Source organism: Chaetodon auriga, chromosome 1 (assembly GCF_051107435.1).
Source record: "Chaetodon auriga isolate fChaAug3 chromosome 1, fChaAug3.hap1, whole genome shotgun sequence".
Lineage (NCBI taxonomy): Eukaryota > Metazoa > Chordata > Actinopteri > Chaetodontiformes > Chaetodontidae > Chaetodon > Chaetodon auriga.
In genome coordinates, this window is record NC_135074.1 from 15,461,176 (window position 1) to 15,487,080 (window position 25,905).

The 25,905-nt window shown below is 40.8% G+C and overlaps 2 protein-coding genes across 5 annotated transcripts; both read left to right on the plus strand.

Annotated features, from left to right (window-relative positions):
• The first annotated feature begins 172 nt into the window (after positions 1-172).
• On the plus strand, positions 173-4,736 carry tfb2m (transcription factor B2, mitochondrial). Its single transcript, XM_076726391.1, has 10 exons — positions 173-332; positions 897-1,262; positions 1,353-1,536; positions 1,779-1,870; positions 1,985-2,138; positions 2,612-2,760; positions 3,036-3,125; positions 3,288-3,326; positions 3,430-3,578; positions 3,779-4,736. The coding sequence occupies exons 2-10, from the start codon at positions 975-977 to the stop codon at positions 3,966-3,968; spliced, it is 1,335 nt and encodes a 444-aa protein (XP_076582506.1). The 5' UTR covers positions 173-332; positions 897-974; the 3' UTR covers positions 3,969-4,736.
• Positions 4,737-5,230: 494 nt separating this feature from the next.
• cnsta (consortin, connexin sorting protein a) lies at positions 5,231-25,660 on the plus strand. Of its 4 annotated transcripts, XM_076726414.1 has the most exons (14): positions 5,278-5,317; positions 7,913-7,932; positions 8,297-8,374; positions 8,701-9,099; positions 10,210-10,934; positions 13,021-13,051; positions 14,407-14,493; positions 15,034-15,115; positions 16,701-16,722; positions 16,900-16,966; positions 18,207-18,766; positions 19,655-19,834; positions 20,914-21,067; positions 21,196-25,660. In XM_076726414.1, exons 3-14 carry the CDS (start codon positions 8,362-8,364, stop codon positions 21,402-21,404), a joined length of 2,529 nt encoding a protein of 842 aa, XP_076582529.1. In that variant the 5' UTR covers positions 5,278-5,317; positions 7,913-7,932; positions 8,297-8,361; the 3' UTR covers positions 21,405-25,660. The 4 variants fall into 4 exon arrangements, with proteins under 4 accessions (XP_076582520.1, XP_076582529.1, XP_076582548.1 ...); XM_076726405.1 differs by lacking the exon at positions 7,913-7,932 and having other exon boundaries at positions 5,231-5,317; XM_076726433.1 differs by lacking the exon at positions 5,278-5,317 and having other exon boundaries at positions 5,324-8,378; positions 8,706-8,741; positions 8,863-9,099.
• The last annotated feature ends 245 nt before the right edge of the window (positions 25,661-25,905 follow it).

Consider the following 25,905-nt stretch of genomic DNA (forward strand, 5'->3'; position numbering starts at 1 on the left):
AAACAAATGTATGCAAGTGTGTTCCGTTACGTGCGAATTTTTGTGCAATTTAACTTTTAATTTTCTAGTAATGCGTGATCTACACAAAATTTCTTATTTGTACTTTCACGTGTAAGCGTGACAACTTCCTCCGGCTACTGATTGGTCCTCGGAGTAGTCGTCTGTCAATGACGTTAATCAGATGCGCCCGCGATACCACGAGTTGCAAAACATGTCGGGGTCGGGATGCGGGGTGCTCAATGTCACGCAGTTTTACCAGCGGAAACGAGACACCTTTAAAAAACTGATGTAGTCAGATTTGGATATATAACGTCGAGATAATCTGCAACAAGGTATTTCGGTATTTCTCCCGATGAAATTACGTTAAATGCATGTTAGTTGTAAGACATTTTAGCGTATGGCTAGCTAGTCGGCGAACACCTATGATATTTTCAGTATCATCAAACTGTCCAACGCCTTCGTGTTAACAGATTACCTGTAAGGCTATTTTTTGCGTGGTCATCGATCTGATGACCAATGTGCGTGAACTCGCAAGGTGAAGGACAGTGATAACCTCTCCAGTGAGACCGATCAAGGAAAGCCATTAGATGTTTACCTCCTCACACACGAGGAGAACATCTTGTACGTATTTTGGCACGTGTGTGTTAAAAAGATGATAATCACATAGATCATTTAAAGTTTGTCATTTATAATGCTATCCACTTTTTCGACCCTTTAGGTGCGTTAGTTAAACACCGAGTTAGCTACTGTAGCAGTGTACGAGTCAGAATTGTTGGACTCCATTAAGTTGTTCAGGTGTCATCTAAGAACAGTAACACATCTTCAAATGTAAGCTCATGTAACTTAACTGTCTGTTATTCATCTCCCTTGTCCTTTCTCCTCCCCATTCCCTCTAGGCACTGGCCTCTTGAAAAAGGTCCACCAGTCCCCCTCCCGTCTTCTTTCTGTGTAGTTACAGGCCCACTGGTCCCACCATGTCCACGCAGATTTATAGAGTGGTGCAGCTGGTGATGCGCTCTGCTTGCTGCCGGACCATCAGAAGTAGATCCTGTTTGCGGAAGGCATTGTTAGCCCCTGTGGCTCCCTCTGGCCTCTGTGGCCCTGGGGTTCCTGTGCTTCATAGCAGGGCCTACAGCTTAGACTCTCTGTCTTCGGGTTCCGGTCGGCTCGTGCTTGGTCCAAGCTCCCAACAGCCCTGTGCAGAGAGGACATCCCCCTCCTCAGCTCTCACACACAGGAACCTGTCTGCTGTGGCTGTACAGGTAGACAGTTATCTTGTATATCTTATACTGAGCTTTTTCACATATGTTGTTGATTGTCTTCACTCTATGTGCACTTCTGTCCTTCTCCAGGGCCAGCGTCGTCCTTTGTGCCTGTATGACTTCCTGGATCTCGGTGAGGTAGAGGAGAATGTACGGCGAGCTCAGGCTTGTAAAAAAAGAAGACGCTTCATAGTGGATCCAGACCTAGCTAAACTGGTAACACAGCATCTGGGCCCTGAGGATGCTAAAACTGTTATCTTCGAATGTAACCCAGGTATGTATTTGTACAATGTTTAAGTCAAAGAAAAGCACAGATGCAGACTTTATGTATAATTTTGTTTCTGCAGAGAGGTGTTTTGGTGTGTTACTTTCATCTAATGTGGCACAAGCATTGGCAAACTAAACAATTATTTTTGTGACTGGGTTGTCATAAAGACTAGTGTGTGTTTTTATAATTGGTATTTTGTATGTTCCTGTTCATGAAACAACAGTAAATTAATTGGATGTCTTTATTAGGTCCTGGGGTGTTGACGAGGACACTGCTAAATGCTGGAGCTCAGAGAGTTGTAGCTCTTGAAGGGGATAAATCCTTCTTACAGGAGCTACAGGTAACACAGACATCACATCTTTAACCTCACTCATGTTAATTATCAGTGGTTATTTCAATAAATCTTTTTTTCCCTTTGGGTAACAGTTAAATATATTGTGTTTTCATGTTGTAGGAGTTGGAAGGTCGCCTTGACGGTCAGCTGGAAGTGGTTCACTGTGACTACTTTAAACTAGACCCCATTGGCAGTGGAAGCCTTAAACCTCCTGTCATGTTTACTGACAAACTGTTCACAGACCTGGGAATATCAGAGGCTAGCTGGACTGATGGTGAGGGAAAGAAAAAAAAAAGACATACACTCCCACAATCCTAAGACACAGCTGTGTTGCCTATTCTCTCTCTCTCTCACACACACACACACACACACACACACACACACACACACAAACAGATAAAGGGGGTTTTGTTCCTTTAGTTGAGCCTCTTTGGCAAATCCCACCTCCTTCATACAGTTAGTATTATCCTAACATTTAGCAAAGCAATCAATCCTAACTTTGAACATGTTTACTGAAAAGAATTTGATTGGTGGAACTTTTTTAAAAACAGCTTTCAATCATTTAGACTTTCTTAGAATCAGTAATGTCTCAGGAAGATAAAATCACATTTCATCAGTGTGGTTACTTGATTTGTATCTTTCATGACTGAAGGAACACATTGCACTGAATTGTGCTTTGTGTAGTGTACCATCCCTCTCAAGTGTGTGTTTGGTAATGTATTTGCGTGTGTGTCCGTGTCTTTCCAGACGTCCCAGTGAAGGTGGTGGGTATCCTGCCCCAGCGTAATGAGCGTGGATTTCTGCTGAAGATGGTTTACGCTTTGTTTGAACGGCTGTCTGTCTACAGATATGGAAGAATAGAGCTCAACATCTTCATGAGCGAAAAAGAATACCTGGTAAAAGAGCAAGAGCATTTTGACCAGTGCATTCGATCTGTAGAAAGTAGTTAATCTATTGATCGCAGATAACCTGTGTGTGTGTGTGTGCATGAGTATGGAGAAGGTTACACCCATTCTCACAGAGCTTTAAACAAGCTCAGATCTATCCTTAGTTACTGCTGCACAGTGTACCCTGCCCTGAACATTGCATGCATGCTGGCAGCACAATCACAAGTTGATGCTAAGGAAGACTTGTGTCTGATAACAAAATGATAATCTGTTCCTCCCATCAGAAAATGGTGTCATGTCCAGGAGAAATGATGCACTACAGAGCCTTCAGTGTCCTCTGGCAGATGGCCTGTGATATCGAATTACTACACAAGGTACAGAATGAGGGAGGGTGATCATGCAAATGTATTGCAATCAACAAAAACAGAGAAAAGAAAAGATGTTTCAATGTTTTGTTTTATCACACCATTAAAACTTCCAAAGACTCTGATGGAAAGAGTGTCCTAGTTGTCACGTTCTTCATTTTTTCTCTGCAGGAGCCCTGGGAGTCATTTGTGATGTCTTCTAAGAGCAGCGTAAGGAAGAGAGCAGACTCAATAACAGCAATGTGAAGTTGGTACTATTGGTTTAATATAACATCTCCCCTCATCCTCTGCCTCTGCCTCTTTCTTCCCTCAGATCCCCAATGACAACCTGTGCCTGGTACGCCTGCGCCCACGGGCCGACCTGTTCTCCGCAGGCCTCACCCCTTCTAATTCTTCAACTCTGCTCATGATGGTCAAACAGTGTCTGGCAAAGAGGAAGGCCAAGCTCATTGACAGACTAAAGTAAGTAGTGCCCTCACAAAGTTACTGAGACTGCCAACACATTGCACATGTAGGATCAAAGAAGTGCTGTTAGTGGAAGGCTTAGACACACCGAGTGCATCCACATGATAATGGTATTATAAGTTGTTCCAGCAGTTACATCTCCTGACCTTAGTTTCATCTTGTTTATTGTGTCCCCTCTGTATTTTTTCCCCTTATAGTCTCTGGTCTCCAGACAGTGGGAGTAAGCTGTTATCGGAAATGGGCATGCAGGAGGACATACTGACGGGCCATGTGTATCCAGAGGAGTATCTTCGACTGTTCCAGCTGATGGACAAGAGTCAGGAGTTCACACAGAGCTGGCTTTATGAGGAGATTCTGGAGAACACACAGCGGGAGGGTTGGGCCTAAAATATAGACATACAGGTCATGTGTATAGATTTTTAGAAATTAAATATAAAAGTCAACAAAACCAAATATGTATAATATAATTCTAATTTAATGTAAGTAATAATAATGTGTGCTCTAATGGATTTAGGACACACAGAAGATCTGTTCATACATACAGTAACACAACAAATGGTCGAATGTAAAAGCCGAATAAATGACATTTATGTTACCTGAGCCATAGGGAGTGTTGTCCTGAACTGGGAGGAGTTAAAATTTAAGACAAATACTCAGTAGCAGAAGTGGTTCCTTTTTGGCCCTCATTTAAGATTTGTTTGCTTGCCACTTGGTGAAAACCTGGGTTTTTCTGCAATGAAACGATTCAAAATTGTTGCTTAATAAAGATATCATGATTACTTATAACAAAAGAAAAAAGAAAGAAAAATCCCTGAATTGAGATGACGAAGTGTCATGGATGCACCAGGGCATATAAATTATGTCATAATTCAGAAGTGTACATGTACTGCAATGACTGGCTGGTACGACTGCAGTTTTGCTGATGCAGTATACTGTGACAGCTGTGTCACAGAACACAGCCCTGCATGTGTCTTGTTGAACATCTTCAAGGGAGAAAGGTTTTTTTTACTGTATAGTGTCCTGGCTTGTATGTTTTTGTATATTCACTGTGAGTGCATAAACTGGTCTAAACGTCTGAAATGTCTTGTTTTATGAAAGGTGTAAGCTGTGTAGCTAAGATAATTTATAAACAACTGATTAAATCAGAATTTTGGTATTTAGTGTGGGGGAGAAATTGATTTCCACCCTGTTTTAGTAAGTGTACCCTCAGTGCTCTTATTTGGATGAGTCTTTGTGTTTTGGCCAGACTGAACATGCAAAATACTGATGCATCTGCAGAAAAATTTATCTCTGAAATAAATTATCTTATTGTAAAGACCATTTAGGTCTTTAGATCTGACAGTGTCCCTCTCTTAAGGATGGGTTTTGGATTCAAAGGTGAGCTTGGAGGGGTCCACACTCGACAGGGGCCTCTAGTATCTCAACTCTCAATATTTATTCCCAAAGCACTGTGAACAGCTGGCTTTGCCAACGCCATAAGTGAAAATAGGTAATCTTGAAAAAAGCACTGGAGTCAATTTGCAGTATTGCTGAGAAACGCCCCAGTGGAAAGAAATCCACGTACTGACAGTGGAGAAACAGAAGATGGCGACAGTGCATCATGCGCCAGTGGCTTCTCTCTAAAGGCCTGATGACAGCTCGACTGTTGGTGTCGGTGACACCTACAGTCATTACAACAACATCCACGCAAAGTGTCTGATGCCCGAGCTCCTACCATTCAGGCAACCTTATCAGCCGTAAGTACTATTTGACTGTTTTGTGTCGCAGCAGCTGTAAAAGTCTAACAATCTGAAAGCCAGTGCTTTAATGTAAAGGGTTTGATGTTTATTTCGAAGGTTTTGTCCGCGGTGTGGTGCCCAGATGTGTCTATAATCGCTAGCTCACCTTAGCTAGCAGCAGCATTCCATTAACTGTAATGTTACGTATGTTACCGCTAACCCATTTATCGCTGAAATGCTAGGTAGTGCAATTTAGCAAAGCTAGTTTTGATAATAGCCATTAGTTTTACTCAGACGTTTTCCACCAACTTGATGAAAAGGTAGAAGACTGTCAAGAAACGTAACGATAGCGACCAAGCTAATCTCCCGTTTAATGTTTTAACTGTTAACATTATGCTAGCTAGCTTTTTTTTAAGCAAACCTATAATAACTAGGTTAATTAGTCGACTTGATACTAACCATAACGTTGACAGAAACTAGTGTCAGCTATGACAGTCCCTGTCTGCTGTCATTGTGCGTGTGTGTTTTATGTCACTGCCTGTCACGAGCATGTGTTTACTAGAGTTCATCAATTTATCTAACATTAGCTAACGATAAATACATGACGCTATGGACACAACGCGTAGTCAAACTTCCAGCTAGCTTGGTTACACATCTCTGGTTGTTAGCCTAAGTTGCTGACTAGCAACAGCAGTGCCCCACCTCTTTGAATGACCAGGTTGCAGTCACTGCAAATATTTTACGTTTCATTTGCTAACTCTCTACATTTTTCCTGAGTTTAGCTAATTTATTATGTGAACAAAACCTGATAGTCAGTGTCAGTTGATTGAACTTTTTTTTTTTTTTTTTTTTTTTTAATAAAAGGCAATGTTCCTCTCTGTAACGTTAGCTCTTCTGGCTGTTCTAGTCCTCACGCTGGCCTCCCACAGATCCTATTGGCTGAATTCCCTCCGTTTGTCCCTTCCTATGTCTTTTATTATTTATGGTCCCCTGTGGAGAAGGACACAGACAAAAAGAGGAGAGGATGGATGGTTGTATGGACAGATGGCTCTTTGGGAGAGGGGCACTAAAGGGTACTGTAGATAGATATAAGAAGAAAGACATATGACAGGTACAGGGACACCATGAGTAATCTGAGGTTGTTGTTGCATAAGCCTTAATGTCACAGTTGTTTGTCATGGTCTGTTTTATCTTCCAGAGGGACATTCAGAACTTGGAGTAATTAGACTCCAAACCAGTCTCTCATCTTGTATTCAGTTCTATTTGTAGCTCAAAGCCATGTTAAATGTCTGTCCATTGGGGTATACACATGTCCCAGAAGGTGTTGTGTCTTATTAACATATATAAAGCTCATGCCACCTAAAGGCAGGTGTCATCCCATAGGTTTGTACCTCCCTTTGGAGACAGCAGTCCTCAGTTCTGATTTGTTTATGGCCTTATCTTCCACGGTATTTCTTTGTGATGCTTGTACAATTGTGAATTCGACTTTTAATAAGAATATGGACACAGAGACCCAAAGTTTTCCTGACTTTCTTTTTAGATGTTGTGAAGTCTTACAGGCTAAGGGGCCAAACAGGGTTATAGGAAGAACAATTAGCTTGGTGCTGCAGGAAACTAGGACAGCCTTATTCCTCTGAGATAGGCTTTCATTAGCCTGGATGTGTGTATTTGTGGAGATTTTGGGTAAAGATATTACCAAAATTAGTGAAACATTTTTGGATGTTAAACAGACTGTCAGCGTAGGATACAGTCATGCATATTGTAGCCGAGGATAGGGGACAAACTTAGAGCAAAGCCTTAGAGCAGTCATTTGTGTGTTTGTGGGAGACACTTTAAGGTATTATCAATTTTCAGTTTGATAATGGAATGTCTGTTCCATGTGCATTTGTTGAAAGTTGGTAGTGCTTTGTACAAGAGTCTGGAAAACTCAAAATTGTTTCAATGCCAGTTTTATGCTAGCTTTAATGCTAGTTTTACAGTATGTGCCCCTAGTAACTGTTGTGTCACACACCAGAGTGCGTGTGTTGACACTGGTCTGTCAGTGTTGATACTCAGTTTGTTGCTGAGTCAACTTCAAACATAAGGCAGTAAAATTAAAAAGCGTGCTATTGCACAATCCTGATTTGCAATGTACACTCATTTACCAGTTTGTATAATTGCACAATCCAGTGTAGCTGCCTAGCAACAAATAATATCTTTTTAAAGCTTGGACTCTTAACACTATTTTCATTTTAGGATGTATTTTGTTGTGTGTTGCTGTTTCGCATTGTATTGTGTTGTATAGTATTATGTCTGCCTACTATTTATTGTATCTCAGTGTATTTTCTATTCTACTCAGTTCACGTTGTAAATTCTCACGCTCCCCGCTCTCCCCCATGTCATAAATCCTTCCACAATAAATTAACACCACCATAGCAAATAAATATCTTAGTGTTTCTCTCTCTCTCTCTCTCTCTTCTTTGCTCTGTCTTTCTCTCTGTACCTAATGTTGGTTTTGCAAAAGCTGTTCTCATTGAAATGTTCAATTTAAATCCTAATAATTTGACATTTGAATTGCTCTTTGAGCTTTCTGCTTGTGGGAAAGGAGGTGTTGACTGGTGTTTTTATTTACAGACAAATTGCAGGATACTCTGGTAAGTGGTTTCTGACAGGCCTAGGACTTGGACAGAGTTTTCAGTTGTTTGTTCTGTTTCTTTTCTTTGTTACACCTCATCCAGTTTGTATCTTAAGAGTTAGTGAAATGTTTTTAAATTGTCTACATATTCTGCTGCAGCACAAGACGTTGGCAGGACCGTTGCACTCTCAAGCCTTTTTTAAAATCTCTTTAAGCCCGAGGGTTTATTTGAGAACTCAGGAATGATGCTGAACTTGTTTTGTATCTCTCCCTCTCTCACTCTCACTGTCGCCTCTGAGTGGAGTCTGTCCTTATCCATGTTTCTCATATTTTCTGTCATTCATAGTGGCCTGTGTTTTGTCTCGTTCTCCTAATCTCTACAGGCTTGAAGAAAGGTTTGTCACTGACCTTCAGGCTGAAAGGTCAAGCATTGTGAGGGTGGTGCCAGATGGATCATGGTGGTGAGTGTTTAAATTTCACAAAAGCGTAACGTGGAAATATAATATCAACAAACGTAAGTGCAACAACCACAAAACCACCACATGGATATTAATTGGATGTGATCCACAGTCAAAATAATGTCATCTAAAGGCTATAGAGAATTAGGGTGGTTGAGTGCAGTTTATTTTCTGTACTGTGGCTGCTTTGCCTTAAGTTACAGCTGACCTGTAATTATGGAGTTAAAATCAACTGACATTCATACTGTATAGGAACTTCAGATGTTGTTTAGGTTTCTTACATCATCAATATTATTTTACTTACAACTGATCCTTTATTTTATCTCCAGGTCAGTTTGAGAGGGAGGACAGAGGGATGTCCCAAATTCAGGTGGGTGGGGTTGACCACTGTGATAACCTACACACCCCTGAGCCTCTCACTGCCCAAACTCGAAATCTCAACGAGACAAACACGCTCACACAGACTCAAAGCCTCTCTCCTTCACAAAAAGAAGACACAGGTGGGCGTGGGCTCATCCAAAAAGCCTCTCTCAGCAACAATGGAAGGGACATGGAGGAAGGACGGGAAGAGGAGGGATACACAAGAGGAGGGAGAGAAGAGGATGAGGAAGAAGACATTGATGAGGTGATGAAGGAAGAAGAAGAGGAAGTATCAGAGGGTTCAAGTTCTCTAATCCGCTGTCAGTCTCCCGGCACTCCCATGACCGATTCCTCCTATTCAGAAACCGGTAGGGAACACACACACATGAAAATCATATTATATACACACTTGGACGTACAGTTTCACACACCAGTGCTGTTTAATTTTTGCTGATCACACACCATTGCTGTTCTTAATTTTTTGGATCTAAGTAGTACTTTTTTTCAGCCATTTGGGGGCAGTAGAACAAAACAACAAGCTAACAGACAGCTGAGAACATATTACCTTATGAAGTTCTTATGGCTTATGTTCTGGGACAGGATTATGTTTTCTCACATCCACATTAGTATTCATTTGGCACTTGGGCCATATTTGTGCAAATTAAAGCTACAAACAACAGCCGACAGTGTACTCTTTAATATGATCAAAGCATCTTATGTTGGAGCCAAGATTAAACACCAGCAAATGTGGTGTGGAAATATTATGTCTGACAGTGCAAGATTAGGTGCTTTTAACTATGGAAGACCAGTAATATCCAGAGAAATATGCACTGAATATTAATCTAGCAACTTTGTTTTAAGATAGACTCTTGCTATGAGTCATTGAGTATTGGCTTTCACTGCTTAACTGTGATCAAGAAGCAACCGTCTAGTGAAGGTCAGGGTCTGTCTTACTCACTGTTGTAATGCCTTTTGTATGTTTCTAAGTGGTCATCATTTTGGATTGAGGCCAGGCTGACTCGGAGTAGTCATGTCATAACGATCACATGACTGACAGATCGTGAGACTGAAACAGGACAAATAAATTGTAAGGAGGCTATGTGTAGAGTGAGAGAGAGAAACTGAAATTGTGTTTCGGGGGGGAATAAAGAAAAGGATAAAAGGATGAGTGACTGTCAAAAATCTGAAGCAGTACGTTTGTTTATGGATTACAATCCTTCCTTAATTCACTTGTACTTAAACAAGTCCTATGGTACTAATAAGTCAAGGTGGTTGATTCTTTTCAACTGGTCAAATCTGAATTTTGTCCCAAATCAGTATTGTATTGAGACAGTGCTTAACTCTCACAATCTGTTATGCACCTGTGTTCTCAGGATGTTGGTGAATCACCTTGTTTCAGCACCTTCTCTATGCCCTGGTTATTCTGTCTTTCACTTATTTCTCTTTCTGTTTGTCACTGTCTTTCTTCCCCTCTGTAGGCAGTCTGTTGGAGGGTCCATATCCTTTCAGCCCTGGGACCAGTCCAGAGCCTACATCCCCTGTCATTCCAGTGGTCAGTTCAGAAACTGCATATCCCATCTGTCAAATGACACTGAGCCAGAGAGATGTCAAAGTGGAGTCTCATACCTCCAACAATGAATCAGTTGCCTCCAACTCAGGTTCCATTACACTGGGACCCCCATTCACCACGGGGCCTATAGATTCTGCTGCACTAGCTATGACCTCAGATGCCAGGCCTACCAGCCCACCTGGGCCTGCACGTATCACAGAAGCTACAGACTGGATAGCAAAAAATACTAACTTCACTGCAGAACATCTTACCTCATCCAGAGAAGACCATGGGCTCACGTGTGGCAGAGGGTTTGCCACTTCATATACAGCACCCATCACCTCAACTGCAGAGACTTTTACAGTAACTGCTTGCACCACAAGGCTCAATACTTCCATTGCTTCCTCTCCTATGAGTGCAACAACAGGACCCCTCGTCTTTACCACAGGGCCTACGACTACTGGTACAGAATCCACTTCCACCACAGGACCTCAAATCTCAATTTGGGAACAAATTATCTCCGCTCCAGTGCCCACTTGTTTCTCTGTCTCCACCTGCGCCATAAAGCCTATCCCAAACCCTGTTCTGCTGGAGTCTCTAGAGCAATTGGCACAAAGAGGAGATGACACTCACCTTCCACATTACCTTCACCAGGTAATATATTGGTCTTATTTCTGGATTAAGTCAGATACTGAGAACTGTGCATCAGCAGTCAGTGATTTGTAAGACACTCTTCTCTTAAATGGTTTCTTAAAAGACGTTCTTGCTGTACTTCTGTCATTTTAGGCTATTTACACTCTTGCTCTCACACTAGTGATTAAATGACTGTTATCCACTCAACCCCATAATCGGAATGGCACTTTGTACCCTGAGGCATGGGTGTCGTCAGTGTCTATACACACACAAATGCAGACGTGCACACAAGTATGCACATAAACCACATTAAACGGAAAGCATACACTCTCAGTCTATCTCTGCTTGTTACTCTCTCACACACAGACCTGCATGACTGGACAAGTATGTAATGGGGTGTGTGAATGTTTCTGTCAGTTTGATTTACAAATGTCACCAGGCACACCTGAGCTATGCTTACTGCCAGGCAAACAGGTGTGTGTGTGTGTGAGTTGATTGAGGGGACTGTTATGGAAACTCACAAGTCAAATGTAATATCTTAATTACTGAATCAAGGCGTTGGCAGTGTATGGAACAAAGTTTCTACCTTTAATCAAATTAGCACTATGGCAGTAAACATAGCTTTAAGCAACATGCAAAGCACAGCCTCTTGTTATAAGTCCAAAGTGTGACACTGGGACATGACATGACTAACTAACTTGACTGAAAAGTCATAAAATGAAAGGTCATGTCGACAGTGTAAATGTTGCAAAAGTTTTTTGTTGTTGGAAAATGCATTTGGACTCTATTTGCTTGGTCCTTTTGGACTGCATTGTAGAGTTGCCACCGTCTGAGACATCAAGGAATGATGACTGTCTCTGAAAATATGGTGGTGTTGCAGTGTTATATGGTACTATACAATTATTATTCATTATTAGTTACAATGACCCCTAAAAGGATGACAACAGAAGGCTTTTTTGTGATTGAACAAAGGCTTTGTTTTAATCTCACAAAATATTATGTCATCAGAGCCATGAAATATTGTTTTAATAATACTCATACAGTTAAATGTGCACGATGTGATAATGTCAGTTTTCATACCATGGTATCTGTGAAGCCATATGCTGCTGCAGCCCTGCTGCATTGTGAAGGTTCCTGCAGGCCACTCATGGGCATTTCCACAATGTGGAACTCTTTGAAATTTTAGATGTGTCTTGGAATGATTTAGGAACTTACAGTAACTTAACATGTCCAGTGGTTGCTACTAATCAAAGCAAGATAAAACAGTACGCTACCCTAATGAAAAAATAAACTGCACACTGGTTTTTAGAGAGAGAGAGAGAAGAGAGCTTTGGAAGGCAGCCCAATTAGCATAAATATGAATTGTTGGAGAACCAACAGAAAACGGACAAATTGTTCAGACTTTATTGAAACCATGGCCAGAAAAATTGCAAGATTTGCATTATATTCAGCTTCAGTACAGTTACCTGTAGAGGTCATTCAGCCGTCACGCCCCTCACTTCATTAGAAATGCAAGAACCTTTTGTGCCCGCCTTTCCTCTCTCTCTCTCTCTCTCTCTCTCTCTCTCTCTCACAAACACCCACACACACACACTCACACACACTTCTCTTGTTCTGTGATCAGCTGAGCAGTTTGAAAGCGACACTTGCTGAAGAAAGGTAGAGTGTCTACCATGGTCTCTTGTTTTTCTGTCTTGCTTTTCACTCTCACTCTCTCACTCTCTTTTTCACTCTTGCTGACCCGCTTAACTATTTAATTTGGTTCTGAGATCAGTTTCTGTTTTTTGCTGTCACAGTTAATGATTGTAGAAGTCAGTGCAGCGGTAGGAGTACAGTCACAGCTCTGTGTAGTGGTTCTGTGTTCCACATATGTGGATTTTGTACCTGTTTATTGTATTGGTCAGATCACATTTTGGATCTTTGCCGTGTTCAGGAGCCAACACGATGATTAGTTTTAGTCTGGTTACAAATCCCTATTCAACCGGTTTCCCTGGTACATTCTGCACGTAACTGATGAGATAAAAGCTTGAAAAAAGCATGTACTTGATTAAAAATTGTAATCTCTCTCTCTCTCTCTCTCTCTCTCTCTCTCTCTCTTTTCCTGCAGATTGCTGAGGCCTTTGTCCTCCATGAAGACTGTATCCTTATCATGTCTATAGGGGCTGGGTGGTGGGGTGCAGCTTTTTTTATAATTTATAAGCAGGTCATACATGTATCTCCTGCATGCTTACCTTGCTGCTTGCGTGTTTGTCCATACATGTGTTTTTATTTATGTCTTTATTTCTTCTTGAATCACTACTGTGTTTTAAATCTGTATTATTTGACATGCTGAACTTAAATCTTAAGACTTTGGATGAACTTGTCATTGTAAAGTTAAAGTGGATTACTTGGTGCCTCGCTTACTTTACACACAGTGAGATTAAAAAGACAGTGAGAGAAAGAGTGTGAGAAGAGAAGGGGATAAGAACAAACACTGAACAGAAAGAGAAAAGGAAGCAAGATAAGACAGTCATGAAGAGGGGTAATTATAGAAGGTGAATCAGAGAGAGGAAAAGCAGCAATAGCTGTGTTGGCTTATGCAGAATGTCCAGAGGCTGAGAGAAAGAAGGCACACACAGAGGGAATATAGACAGATTAAAACTCAAACCTTTGTGACATGACAGGAAGTAAAACTAATGTATGCTGCCAAAACACTACACTTGTCAGGTGAGCAAAGATTTCATCCTTTACAGAATTTGTGAGTAAATAATGATTATCAACACTTGATAATACAAAGATCCCATTTAGTGAAATAAAATCATGCTAATCAGCTGAACTTTTTAGCTGTTTACAAGTCAAAAAGTCCTTTGTATCATTATGATCACTGATGGTTCATCATATAAACCCGCAACCTCACCCAAAGAACCTTCTGTTCTGAGACTGAAGCGTTGGTTGTCACTGCACAGCACATACACACAACCTGAATACTTTGTAGACACACTTGCAGGAAGAGACACCCTCATACAAATGCACTCAAACCCTTACAGTCAATAAAGACAAAGTATGAAGCAGAGTAGGACGACGGGATGGGGATGCATAGAAGGGAAGAAGAAAGACAGGACACTGAGCTTGAGACAGAAATGGATTTTTTGACAGAGGTTCAATCCAAACGAAGAGACACAGTGGGAGGGAAGAAATGAAAGGGTTAAAGAGTAGGGAAAGCTAGCTTAGCTATGTCAAGCATGTATAGAGGGTTAGTTAGAGAGAGAGAGAGCGAAAGAGAGAAAGCATTGAACCAAATCAAAGAAGGATTGTCTGTTGGCTGCTTATATCCATAAACATGAGACACTGAATCCTGGATCTCCTCTGGCCTCACTCTGTTTCCTCTGTCTGTCTCTGTTTGTGTGCCTATTTTTTTTTTTTTTTTTTTTTTCAGTCTGACTTTCTTTACCTCTGTCGGCTGCAGTGGTTCGTGAACAGTGTGTATTTGTGTTTCTTAACGTGTGATGTTCAGACCAGCGGGCATTATGGTGCATCCAACTAGAGAGACTCTATCACCAGAGAGTATTGGACAACCTGAACGCACTACAAGAGCAGTGGGGTAAAACATGCACACACACCACACATCAGATGCATGCATACACAAACGTAGTGCACGTTTTTGTCTGTGTAACAAAATACTTAATGTAATAATGTAGATTTAATATGTTGAACGTGTTCTTTCTCTTTCTCCGTATACTGTCTGAAGCAGCAGGGTTTAAACTCTGAATCAGCTTTTGAGCGTCTCTAAAAATAGAAGCTACAGAAGTAGGAGTCATATATCAAGGAATCAGTGATATTCATATGCAAAGAATAAAATGTGTCAATGCAGTTCAGTTAAGAATTTTAGGCAGACTACACACCCGGGTTACTTAACATATCACTGAATATCATCCTCCTCATAGTATGTGCCCATATGAATGGCTATGGAGTACAAGACTATACATACGGATTCCATCAGAAAACATTTAGGATTATTCACCCAGATTAAACCCAGATTTATGTTTGTGTTGCTTACAGTAGAACTCAGCTCTTAGAGACGTCCTCATGGTTGTAACCTTGTAGTTATCTGTATCTGTCTGTGTCTCTCCACTTCTGTTAGAGAGTCAATGTAGAGGGACTTCCCCCAACCTGGCAACCCAACATCTGGACACTCTTAAACACATCTGCCAGACGCACAGTCGGTCAGTCTGCATGTGTGCGTGTGTGTGTTCATGCATGCATCCGTGTGTGTCTTCTTTGCAAGTCCATTTTTTTTGTATTCAAAAACACCTGTTTGGAACAGTCCACAGGTAAACAGGTTGATTGGTAACAGGTGAGAGTATCATGATTGGGTATGAAAGGGGCATCCTGGAAAGGCTCAGTCGTTCACGAGCAAGGATGGAACGAGGTTCACCACTTTGTGAACACATGATTGTTAAAGAATATTAATGCATCGGCTCAGGAACATGTCACACAACTATTTGCAATAAACGCAGCTCATGCAGTCATGCAGCTTATTTTTTAATTTTACACAGCGTCCCAACTTTTTTTGAATCAGAGTTGTAGTTTGAGGGTATTTTCAACCAGAAATCAGTCCAACGTTTTTGGAAATATAATTTGTTACTGTTTCAACTAGAGTCAGACAAGAATACCAATAACAGTGTTATTGCAGAAATAGGTTTGGGAGGCGTTTGGCTTATATCAGAAGAGGTGGGAATCAGTTAGCCCCGCTCCATCAAAAGTTTGAAAATACAACTTCCATTTACTCCAGCTAGCAAGATACGTGTTTTAGGTCAAGGTTATGACTTGTTAATGAGCAAACTAGTTTCTAAGTACATGCAAGAGTTCAAGGGTTTTATACAAAACTATGATGGTGAACAAATTTGACAGTTCCACTCTGAGATGCTGCACACAGTCACTCCACTTAGCAACTTGTGTTCAAGACATACTCATAACTCTGCTTCTTTGTGACTTAAACAAATAAGAGTAAATAAAGTAGTATTGGAATTAAAGGAATGAATTCTTTCACTTGAGCATGGTCGTTTTTGTTTTGTTTTTACTTTTTATTCTTTCTCTAAACAGTTGCAATATTCTAGAAAATGTTGATTTTACAATACGATAATCAGCTGTGTGCAGAGTTACATGTTACTGTTATCTGTTGTGCTTTGTAATACAGAGTTAGTGTTTGTGTGTGTATGTGGTTGCGTCGTTTGGTGAGGAGTGTGTGACGTGTGTCTGTTGTGGTGTGTGCCCATGCAAGTGTAACAAATTAGTCAGGTGAAGCCCACCTTGGCATTTTTCAATATTTAATAGGAAGTCCTCAGTGTCCGATACCTGCCAGACACACACCCATTCACACTATACACACCTGCACTTTCTCTATGCTCCCAGGCAGGTGAAGCATGTGTGCGTGTGTCTGTTTGTGTGACTCTGCATGTATGTACTGGATATCTTTGTGTGTGGTGAGCACTGCAGTGATAGTTTAAACATATGGCCCTCTGCTGCTGCTGCTGCTGCACTTTCAGACATTTGAGCCATCACACTACTTGGGTTTCACTTCGCTTAACTCCCGCCCGTGCACGCACACACACACACACACACACACACACACACACACACACACACACAAACGTTGTAATAGCCAGGGAAATGTGTTTGGGCTAATATTAGATCAGGAGAGTAGAGGAGGGTCAACCATCTTTCATGTCTTCATTTACTAAAACCGAGAACGGACCTTCAATACTCTCACCATCTCACTCTGCCTCCCTTTCTCTCTTCTGTTCATAGACCAAGAGCTAAAGATGCTGTGGTAAGACATTTTGCATTTTAAGTGACTCCTGTAAAATATCTATTAAGTGTGCATAGTGTTAATTTAAGTGTGCGTGTATCCATGGCTTAGATATCAAAGCATGCACATTACTAAACTGGGCAGTGTATGTAAATATAGTGTATCACCATGTTTATTTATTTATTTGTGTGTGTACAGTGTGCATCTCTGGACCTTTTGAAGACTCCATTAGAAGAAGGTGGTGCGCTGCCTCCATGCACCTCAGGTGAGCGAATAGGTGACAGAGTGGGTGTATTTGTCAGTGTGTGTGAATACTGATGGTTGTTTTTTGCGCGTTTTAGACCATCAACTACAAGACACAAGTACTTAACAGTGCCGCCAACCAAGCTGGAAGATTTCATACCATATTGAAATACATAAACCAGTGGTTTCTTGAAAGGTAGAAATGTTTGAACTCAAGGTCCACTTCAATGCAATATTACGGACATACATTCATAGTTTTATATGATGCTCTATAGTATATTGTGTGTTGCAAATCACAATCTTTACAGCAATATTTGCCATTATTTGACAATTTGCGTTCTTTCACACAGCATGGATGGAGGCAGGAAATTTGTATGAAGACAAAACTATTTATTTACAAAAAAAAAATTGCTTTATCGTGATGTGTATTTTTGTCTGGATATGAAATGACCTATATCTAGATATGAGGTTTTGGTATTTAGAATTTGGGATATCACACAGCCATAAGTCAACAGTGAGCTTTCACGCTCATGTTATGAAATGTGTTGTAGAGTGGTTGGTTATATGTGATTCATATTTGATTTTTAGGAAGACATACAAAACCAATGATATGTTGCCAAAAGCTGCTATTGAAGTCATGAGAATTTGAATGTTCTGACAAATTTCATGTCCTTAGTGAAATGTTTTACTGACATTACTGCAAAGTTGTGTGTGATATATACGTGATATTTTTATTTCATACTGTGGTTTGGTCCTTTGGTAATGGTTGAACCACAGGGGAGTTAAAGTGGTACAAGGTGTGAAACGCATGCACTCAGTAGCTTTGGAGCATGTTAATGTTGAGTAGAGTGATGTGATGGACTGCAAGGATAAGGATTTTGTTCTCAGATCGACTGGTGGTGCTGCGTAAGGGTCAGTGCAGTCAGGAGTCTCACCTTAAAAGACAGAATGAACATCTTCTGTCAATGCAGCAGCACTCAAACAGCTTTTACATGCTTCAGTATACTCTGTGATTATATCAGCTTGCAAAAACTTTTATACACAGGAGAGATTGGTGTGTTTTTTTCCAGTTGTAGAGAGCAACAACTACACTGTGTTGAAAAGATGAATTTTAAGAGGTTTCATGTCTGTCTGTGGAGGACCTTGGGTTTGTATTTTAGAGTAGTTCTCCCTGCATATAGTAAAACAAATCACTGTCATTGTAGAGCATTTATTATGATTCTAGTGACATTAATCCCGATCTCCGTCTCTTTTTCATGCAGCCCATCAGGTTGACCGAGCTGAAGACTCTTCCCGTTCTCTGGGCAGCTATCCAGTCATACCCTCCATTAATTTAGCTGATGGGCTCAGTTCCCCTGAGATCTCAGCAAAGGACAGGGAAGACCCAGGCAGGGAATTAGAGGGGAGGGAAGGTTTCCATGGATCTCAGCTGACTGACAGGCAGGGCAGTGACAGAGAGGGAAGAGAGGCGGAAGGAGGGGGAGGATACACCATTCCAGTCGTAGGAAATGAACTGCACCCCTCTACAGCTGGAGAAATGGATCAGTCCAAGCCCGCAGAGCTGCAGGGAGGAGATTTAGGTCTAGCACAGGAAAAGGGGGCAAAAAGGGAAGAAGAGGAGAGGGACGTGGAGGAGGCAGCTGAGGCTTTGGAGATGGAAGAAGAGGGAGAGGATGAAGAGGAGGAGAAGCAGAAGAAAGGAGACTTGCCTTTTTTTCAGAAAGCTCTCCCAGTGGAGACTTTGGTCAGTGGGGCAGAGGTGGAGCTACAACAGCTGCACCAGGAAGCCCTGGCTGAGGAGAAGCTACATGAGGAGACCCAGGTATACATCAGAATTCGTTGGATGCTTGAACCTGGAGTGCGGCACTTTTACATATAAATGAACCTGTGTTACATTCAAACCCCTTGTCAAATGAGCTCACACAATGCTGATTAAGCCTCAATCACTGCTCGGTAAATCTCTGTATTTCTCAACTTTACCAGAGTTTTTAAATCTGGTGTCTGTGGCAACAGTCCAGTGTTGACGCTCTAGTAGTGATGTGCAGTACATCAACCACCAATGATTTGTTTACCCGAGCTGAAGAGTGGAGCAACCGTTTTGATGGAGTAGGCTACAGCCACTGGGAACACGGCGAAGCCTAACACGTCATAGGCACATCAACAGTGTTTGTGTAACTGCTCTCACTGCCAGAAGGGTGAAACAAATGTACCGCGCTACAGGTTTAAAGTACTCTGAATTTAGCTTTGAAGATAGTTTTACCAAATATATTTAGAAAAACAAATTGAAGCAAATATAAGGTGTGTCATTTCGCTATGAATCTGTTTGTTCGTAGTTTGTTTTTGCAGTCATTTTCCACTCTGTCCCTGAAATGACTTACCAGTTAATCTGTGTCCCTAGTACCAGGGCCAGTATCATAGGTGTTTTCTTCTGTTGATGAGGTTTGAGCTGCTCGTTTTTTTAAGTCATGGCGGTGATTGCAGCTCATGGTAATTACTCAGTTCCTCTATTTATCCTGACAAATCATTGTTGCTATTGCTGGAAATATAAAACAGACCACTTCCTCTATTTGAGATTATTAATTCCTGAGGACAGCGGACTCTAATTTATATACATTTTTAATGACTTTAACCAGAATTGAGTGATAGCAGTCCAGAGGGTAGAGCTATTGATATGTGAGATAGTTATGAATGTGTTCCATGATCACTGCAGGAGAGTGCTGAAACCTGCCACTACCAGGAGGTCCACCTTCCTCATGAGGTTCATATGAAGCTGCAGGAGCAGGGTGAGGAGGAGGAAGAGGAGGAGTATGACTATGAAGTAGAGCAGGCTGACATCATCAGAGAAGCTGCCTCACTGGATGACATGGCTAAACTCATCACTGTTGAAGAGGTGTGTACATCATTGTGTCATCATGCTTTCTGTGCATAAGGAAAAGCAACTGATGTTTGATTTGTTTTTATTATTCATGGCTTTTTGTTGATGATTGGCGAGTTGACAACTATTTTCAGATTTCTGTATGTGCCCATTTAGGCCCTTTCATAATGGCTGGAACAGAGCTCTGTTGAGCCCTAATGGTATTACATATCCATTACCATGATACCCAGGCAATGGATTTGTTTTACAGATATACAATTTTATATTTAACTCTTTTACACTGAGAGAATTAGACATTGAGAGAAAGGTAGGAGAACTGGAAATGTCATGCAGTGTGTCATGCATTTGTCAGCATCTTATCTGATATAATTAGTTCAGAGTGGATGGCTATCTGAATTTGGTTTTGTATCTGTGTCCAGTGTATTGAGAAAAAAGCTTTTATATTATATTTATTCAACATAGGTTATGTCGTTACTTGCCTTTAGACTCAAGTGCTGATTACTGACTTACTTGCAAGAGAAGAACAGGGAGCGGCAAAAATAACACAGGTAGATGCAGAGAGACACCTAGTAGATGGAGCAGACAGCTAGAACTGAGCCACAATGGTAACAAGAGGAGTGACCTCCTTTTATCAGATACTACAGGATGTAGAGCAGCCATGGAGACAGTGTGAAAGCAGTGGTAGAGATGGTACTTGACTGAATCTTATCTTATTGGAAGCTCTGTTTTTTTTTTTACCACCACTTGGCCAAAGTTCATTTGCAGTCATATATTTTTTAAACACTTTTGCATTGAGCCGCGGATGAACGTTCAGGGTATAATGTGCATAACTTCTCTCACAGGAAAGCAGTGTCTTGTACTGTATGACTGTAAATCTGTGGGAGGGGGGCTTCTTTCATGGGTTCTAAGTTCATTACTGCTGATTGAGTGATGTACTGACATCTAGTGGACATAACTGGTGAAGAAGGCCCTTTGTAAGACAAGTTCATCCTCATGCACAATGTTATTATAGTATGAAGATCCTAAGTGGAAATAGAAATCATTTTTATGTTAATATATGCATCTGTGCTTCGTTTTGTTTTTCTGCTTGTCAGACATCTCCCGCCTCAGGCTTGGTCTCCATATTGAAGAAGCGGAGTGTTTGTGTGGACAGTGAGAGTGTGTCTGCCAGCTCAGAACCCCGACCTGACAGACCCCCCGCCAGAAGACGTGTGCACTTCAGAGTCCCTGATGATGGCTATGAGCATGGTTAGTTTGTGTGTTTATCTGGCCGTAAACAGTGAATTGCCTTGCTACACGTGAATATTATTAATCTGCTGCTTTCTAACTCTCCTCCAACACTCCGTATCTCCCCCTGTGCCTCCCTTTCTCTGTAGATGTTGGCGGTGGGGACTCCTGCCTCCTTCTCTTCCTGCTTTGTCTGGTCACAGTAGTGATCAGTGTGGGTGGCACTGCCCTGTACTGTGCTCTGGGTGACTCCCACTCATCAGTCTGTCAGGACTTCTCCAGAAATGCGGACTTCTACGTTGGGCAGATACAGCGCGGGATATCTCACATTCAACACTGGTTCAGCCATGGGTCATAGCAGCAAACAGTTTGTAAACGTTGTGGAACCACTGGCCTTACTGGTTTTCACTGTAGGTTCCAGCAGTTCCTGCTACTTACTGTTTTCTGAGCTAATGGTGCCTGGCAGCTGCTACAGCCTCTGTCCCCATGTGGAGCAAGTGGCTATTATGCTGCCTAATTGGCTAAACGATTCTATCAGATGCATTTGGCATTTGAAAGCCTGCTCTACTGCATTTTTAATGCTCTTTGAATACAATCCCAGGGTTGACTGAGATTAAAAAGTCGTAGGTCAGATGTCCCTTTACAACACATGAAAGGCAAAGCAGAGGAGAGAGGAGGAGGATAACTGGAGGATGGAGACTTCATAACAGAAGAGGAAGAACTGACCTACACCCCTCTCAACCCTGACCACATTAAATATGTTATGAATTCACAACATAGGTTTATGTGAATTAGGAGTCCTATTGAACCTAGTTGACTGTCAGCTAGTGACGCTCAGCTTCTAAAGTCACTGGTAGATAAATCAATCATGGCTGGATACAAACTTTCACTAACTCACACTGGACTCAAAGACTCAGTTCCCTCAGTTAAGAAAAAGAACAAAGTCATCTGTGACCCACTGAGATGTAAAAAAGTATATATGATGTATAGTTTGTTAACTGGGGGGGCACAGAGGTGCTCTCCATACACACTGCACAAATGGGAAGCGCCCCGGTGGGCATTTTACAATCTGCTGCAACCACTAGTGTTGCTTTTATTGTTGACTTTTTTTTAAATCACAGATGAAATTTTAAAATGAGCAAGCTCTTCTATAGTCTACTAATTGGAATGGAATCATTATGTCTTAATCATGTCTTAATCAACCTTTGAATGAATATTTGCAGTTTAACGTTGGCTTTGTGTCATCTGCGGGGCATTTATATGTGTTCAGAAAAAAGACTGAAACGGTTATTTTGGTATTTATCAACGCTGAGCTGCTACTGGACAACAGGGACATCAAATGTGTCCCATGGGGGAAAATTACACACTTTCACTGCATGCAACAACTGTGATCTTAACATTGCATTTGCAACGAGCAGTTGCTGGAGAACATCAGCTGCATAGTTGTACTCCATGTGTACTTTTTCCCCCCTGCACACATTTGGTGTTTGGCTGCCACTGGAGACTTAAGTCCAAACTATCCGTTTATGGGTTTTAATGAGCTAGATTCAGCTTTGTGTAGCATATGCAACATGTAAAGCCACACAGTGCACCTCTGTATGTATTGTCATATGAATGTGTGACATGTTGCACATAAGACTGGTACTTTTTTTTTTTTTTTTTTTTTTTTTTTAGTACATTGCAATATTTCTTCATTGCATTATTGTGTTGGTTCTAGACTAAATGCTGGCTTTGATTTAAAGAAGAAACAAACAATATCCATATCCACTGTTTTCAGGGTCAGTGTGAAAAGTACATGCCAGTAAACTTTAGTTACGCAGATGATTTGAACAGAACAGACTCGGCACTGGTCTGTCTAAAAACACTGCTCAATAAGATTTGTTGAATGAATGCTGAATACAGTTACTCAGTGTACTTTAGCATGTGGGCCTTGTTGGTGGGATCATGTGAAGCACTGTGTCAGTTCAGCTCTGCCTGCCTGTGCGTTTGCTGTTCTTACAGATTCTGGCCATCAGGGTGCGATTGTCAATGTTTCCAGTCAGTTTTTTCCTAAATAATTTTGTGCAATTTTTGGCCTTCTTCAAGACGTGTCTGCTTAACATTTGCCTTTTTTGTGAAATGCATCGAATGTGTTTTGGGAAACGGCTTCCACCTTGTCCATGAAACTCAGCCTTTCCTCTCACACCAGTGTTTTAACTCTCACTTCTCATCCTTTGAAAGTGAATGTTTGTCTTCTGGGATCAGTTTAGTCCTTAATCTCACAGTTTCTCTGGGCAGGCTTCGGTTGTTTTTATGTTTCATTTCGACATGTTGCAGTGTTCATTTTGTTTCTTTTAATTTGCTGTAGAAGTGGATGATGCCATAAGAAATGCCCTAGAAAAACCACATATCTCACAAAGGTCTTAATTGTCATGATATAAAGAAGAAAAAAAACATCTATGAACGAGGAGAGATCCAAGAGTCTCATCTATGCATTTAGAACAAATTAAGATAAACCCATATTATCTGTCTCTCATCGTGTGTCACTCACAAAATCCTGAACATTTGTTTGAGATATGAGGTTTTCCCAGGACAGAAGTAATTGTAGATTGATTCTTGTGTTTATTTGCACATGTCGTCTGGCTGGTTCAGATGACGATCACTCAGAAAACCTCTTATTTAATCTTCTGGATGATTTGAATTATTTATGATGCGAGGGATGTCAAGTGCAGGTTGTTGAGGAAAAAGAGATGCTTCTTCTTTTTGTTTGTTTTCTTCACTTGATTGTTGTCTGCGTACATCAGGCAGGTTTTTCATCTCTTAAATCACCATTTGTTCTTAAGGAGGTTTTGACAGAGGATTGATTTTCTTTTTTTATGACTCCATCTGGGTCATGATGAAATGTGGTTTATTTTCCTTCATTTTCCTTCATCAGTTCCTGAAGATGATCTGAAATTGGCGAGTTTGTGCTGCCGCTCTCATCATCGTCTTCACACAGGATTGTTAAAAGCTTCATGTTTCTCCCATCTGTCAGCACAAGATATATTTTCACGTGTTTTAACCAACTGGGTTTTAATAGAACATTAGAAATGAATGAATGAGAAGTCATGTTTTTTGTGTGTGTGGATCAGTAACTGATGAACGGCATTTTATGAATTGTCTGATGAACTCTTCCACTTTGTTCTTACAGATTGTAATGAGAAGAGGTTTTTATTTTTTCTTGTTAAAAACACCTCTTTCCTGTTCTGTCTCGTGTTAAAGCCTTTGAAAAAAGTTGTTTGTGAGCCTCCATTCTGTCTCTTCGGTGACAAGGCTGACCAGTGTTACGTTAAAGAGCCAAACTTGGTATTTTCAGATTTTGAAGCTGATGTAAAAACTTTCCCAGTTTCAATTGGCAGAGCTTAAAAATCTACTGGTGCAAGATGAGTTGAAGTGGGCCGTCTGTAAGGCCTTTAGTGTAAAAGGCGCTTGTGTACAGCTGCTTCACTGACAACAACATGTGGAGGACATAATGAATAGACTAAAACTTAAAAGGACTATGGTCACAAAAGTCCTGCAGTCTCTTTCCATGTCAAGTGAACTGTAAACCAAGTGTTTGTTGGGTCTTCCTCTAATGCTGCTAGTCACCTACTGTAGACTACTCACAGTGCTTTATTATTGACCGCTAAAGGTTGCACTTAATATTAAGATGACAGCTTTAAGTGAAAATATTTCAACTTCATTAGAATTTACTGTTCATATTGACTGAAGGAAAGTCTTTGTGTTGAGAGAAAATGGACCCTTTAACAAGAGGGATCGTTGCCAAATTGCAATCTGTAGAAGCAAAGATGTCTTTGGACCGAGCATAAAAAAATCCCTTTACAGTCATATTTTTGGAGATTCGTCCTCTCCTGGAAAGCAGCATGCATAATGGGACTGATCATGACAAATGTTTGAATCTTGGTGAGAAATTATTAAAATAAGGGAAGGCCAGACATATAAGAGACAAGCACAAAGCTTGTCTTCAAAGACAATGGCTCATTCCCAGCTCTGCACTTTGAGGATGAGAGAGGATGTTTGTATTCGTGACTGATTCAGTACTCAAATTTAAGACTTTAATTTAAAATGACAGGATATTATCATTGTACCACAGAGACACTTTTATTGCCGTAGTAGCTTCAGCGATTTAGATAAATTGAAATCAAGTTAAGTATTCTGGTACTGACTTTTATTTTAATTTGCTTTTACTTAAACTGCATGAAAATGGAGGAATCTTAGGAGAATTGTGAGCCTGACATCAGAGGAAGAAATGCTGGAACTACCTTGTTCATTTGGATTAATCATTTGGGTAAGCTTTTGAAAGTTTCAGTGAACATGGTTTAAGGAGCAAAACGAAGTAATGGATATGGCTTTTTACAGTAAAGTTAAAAAGGTTATGTAAAAACATCAAGTTCAGTTACTGACCTCAGCTGACATAAGGACATGTATGCTGAAGCAGAAAAAAACATGCAGTTGAATTTCAGGTGGATTTTAAGTAAACTTATTGTAGCAACTGTGTGACTGCATTTTGTGGAAAGAGATCATCAAACGGCTTCTCACCTGTCACGCAGGTAAGCGCTCTCAAACTGTAAACATCGCCTCACAGAACAGGACACACTGCGCCATCTGCCGGCAGGTGACCATTGTTATCTGTTTTCACATTTCATATGTTTTCCATTGTGTTGACAGGCCGGTGGAATTTCTGCTTTTTAACCTCGTTTGGTTGAGCTTTTCTCAGTCCTTCTGTCACACACTCTTTATTGCACGACACTTTGTTTTTGCAGTAATTATTGCGTTGAGGCGCAGTAGAATTCATTTATGTGAAATAATAAAAAAAAAGATTTCATTATAAAAATCACAGC

What these genes read in the sequence shown, in the direction of transcription:
- tfb2m (XM_076726391.1), top strand. Translation starts at nt 975, where the DNA reads ATGTCCACGCAGATTTATAGAGTGGTGCAGCTGGTGATGCGCTCTGCT. An exon ending in TATCTTCGAATGTAACCCAG is followed by an intron (nt 1,537 to 1,778) that starts GTATGTATTTGT and finishes TGTCTTTATTAG; the next exon opens with GTCCTGGGGTGTTGACGAGG. An exon ending in AGAGGCTAGCTGGACTGATG is followed by an intron (nt 2,139 to 2,611) that starts GTGAGGGAAAGA and finishes GTGTCTTTCCAG; the next exon opens with ACGTCCCAGTGAAGGTGGTG.
- cnsta (XM_076726405.1), top strand. An exon ending in TTCCACATTACCTTCACCAG is followed by an intron (nt 10,935 to 13,020) that starts GTAATATATTGG and finishes CTTTTCCTGCAG; the next exon opens with ATTGCTGAGGCCTTTGTCCT. An exon ending in CGCACTACAAGAGCAGTGGG is followed by an intron (nt 14,494 to 15,033) that starts GTAAAACATGCA and finishes CACTTCTGTTAG; the next exon opens with AGAGTCAATGTAGAGGGACT.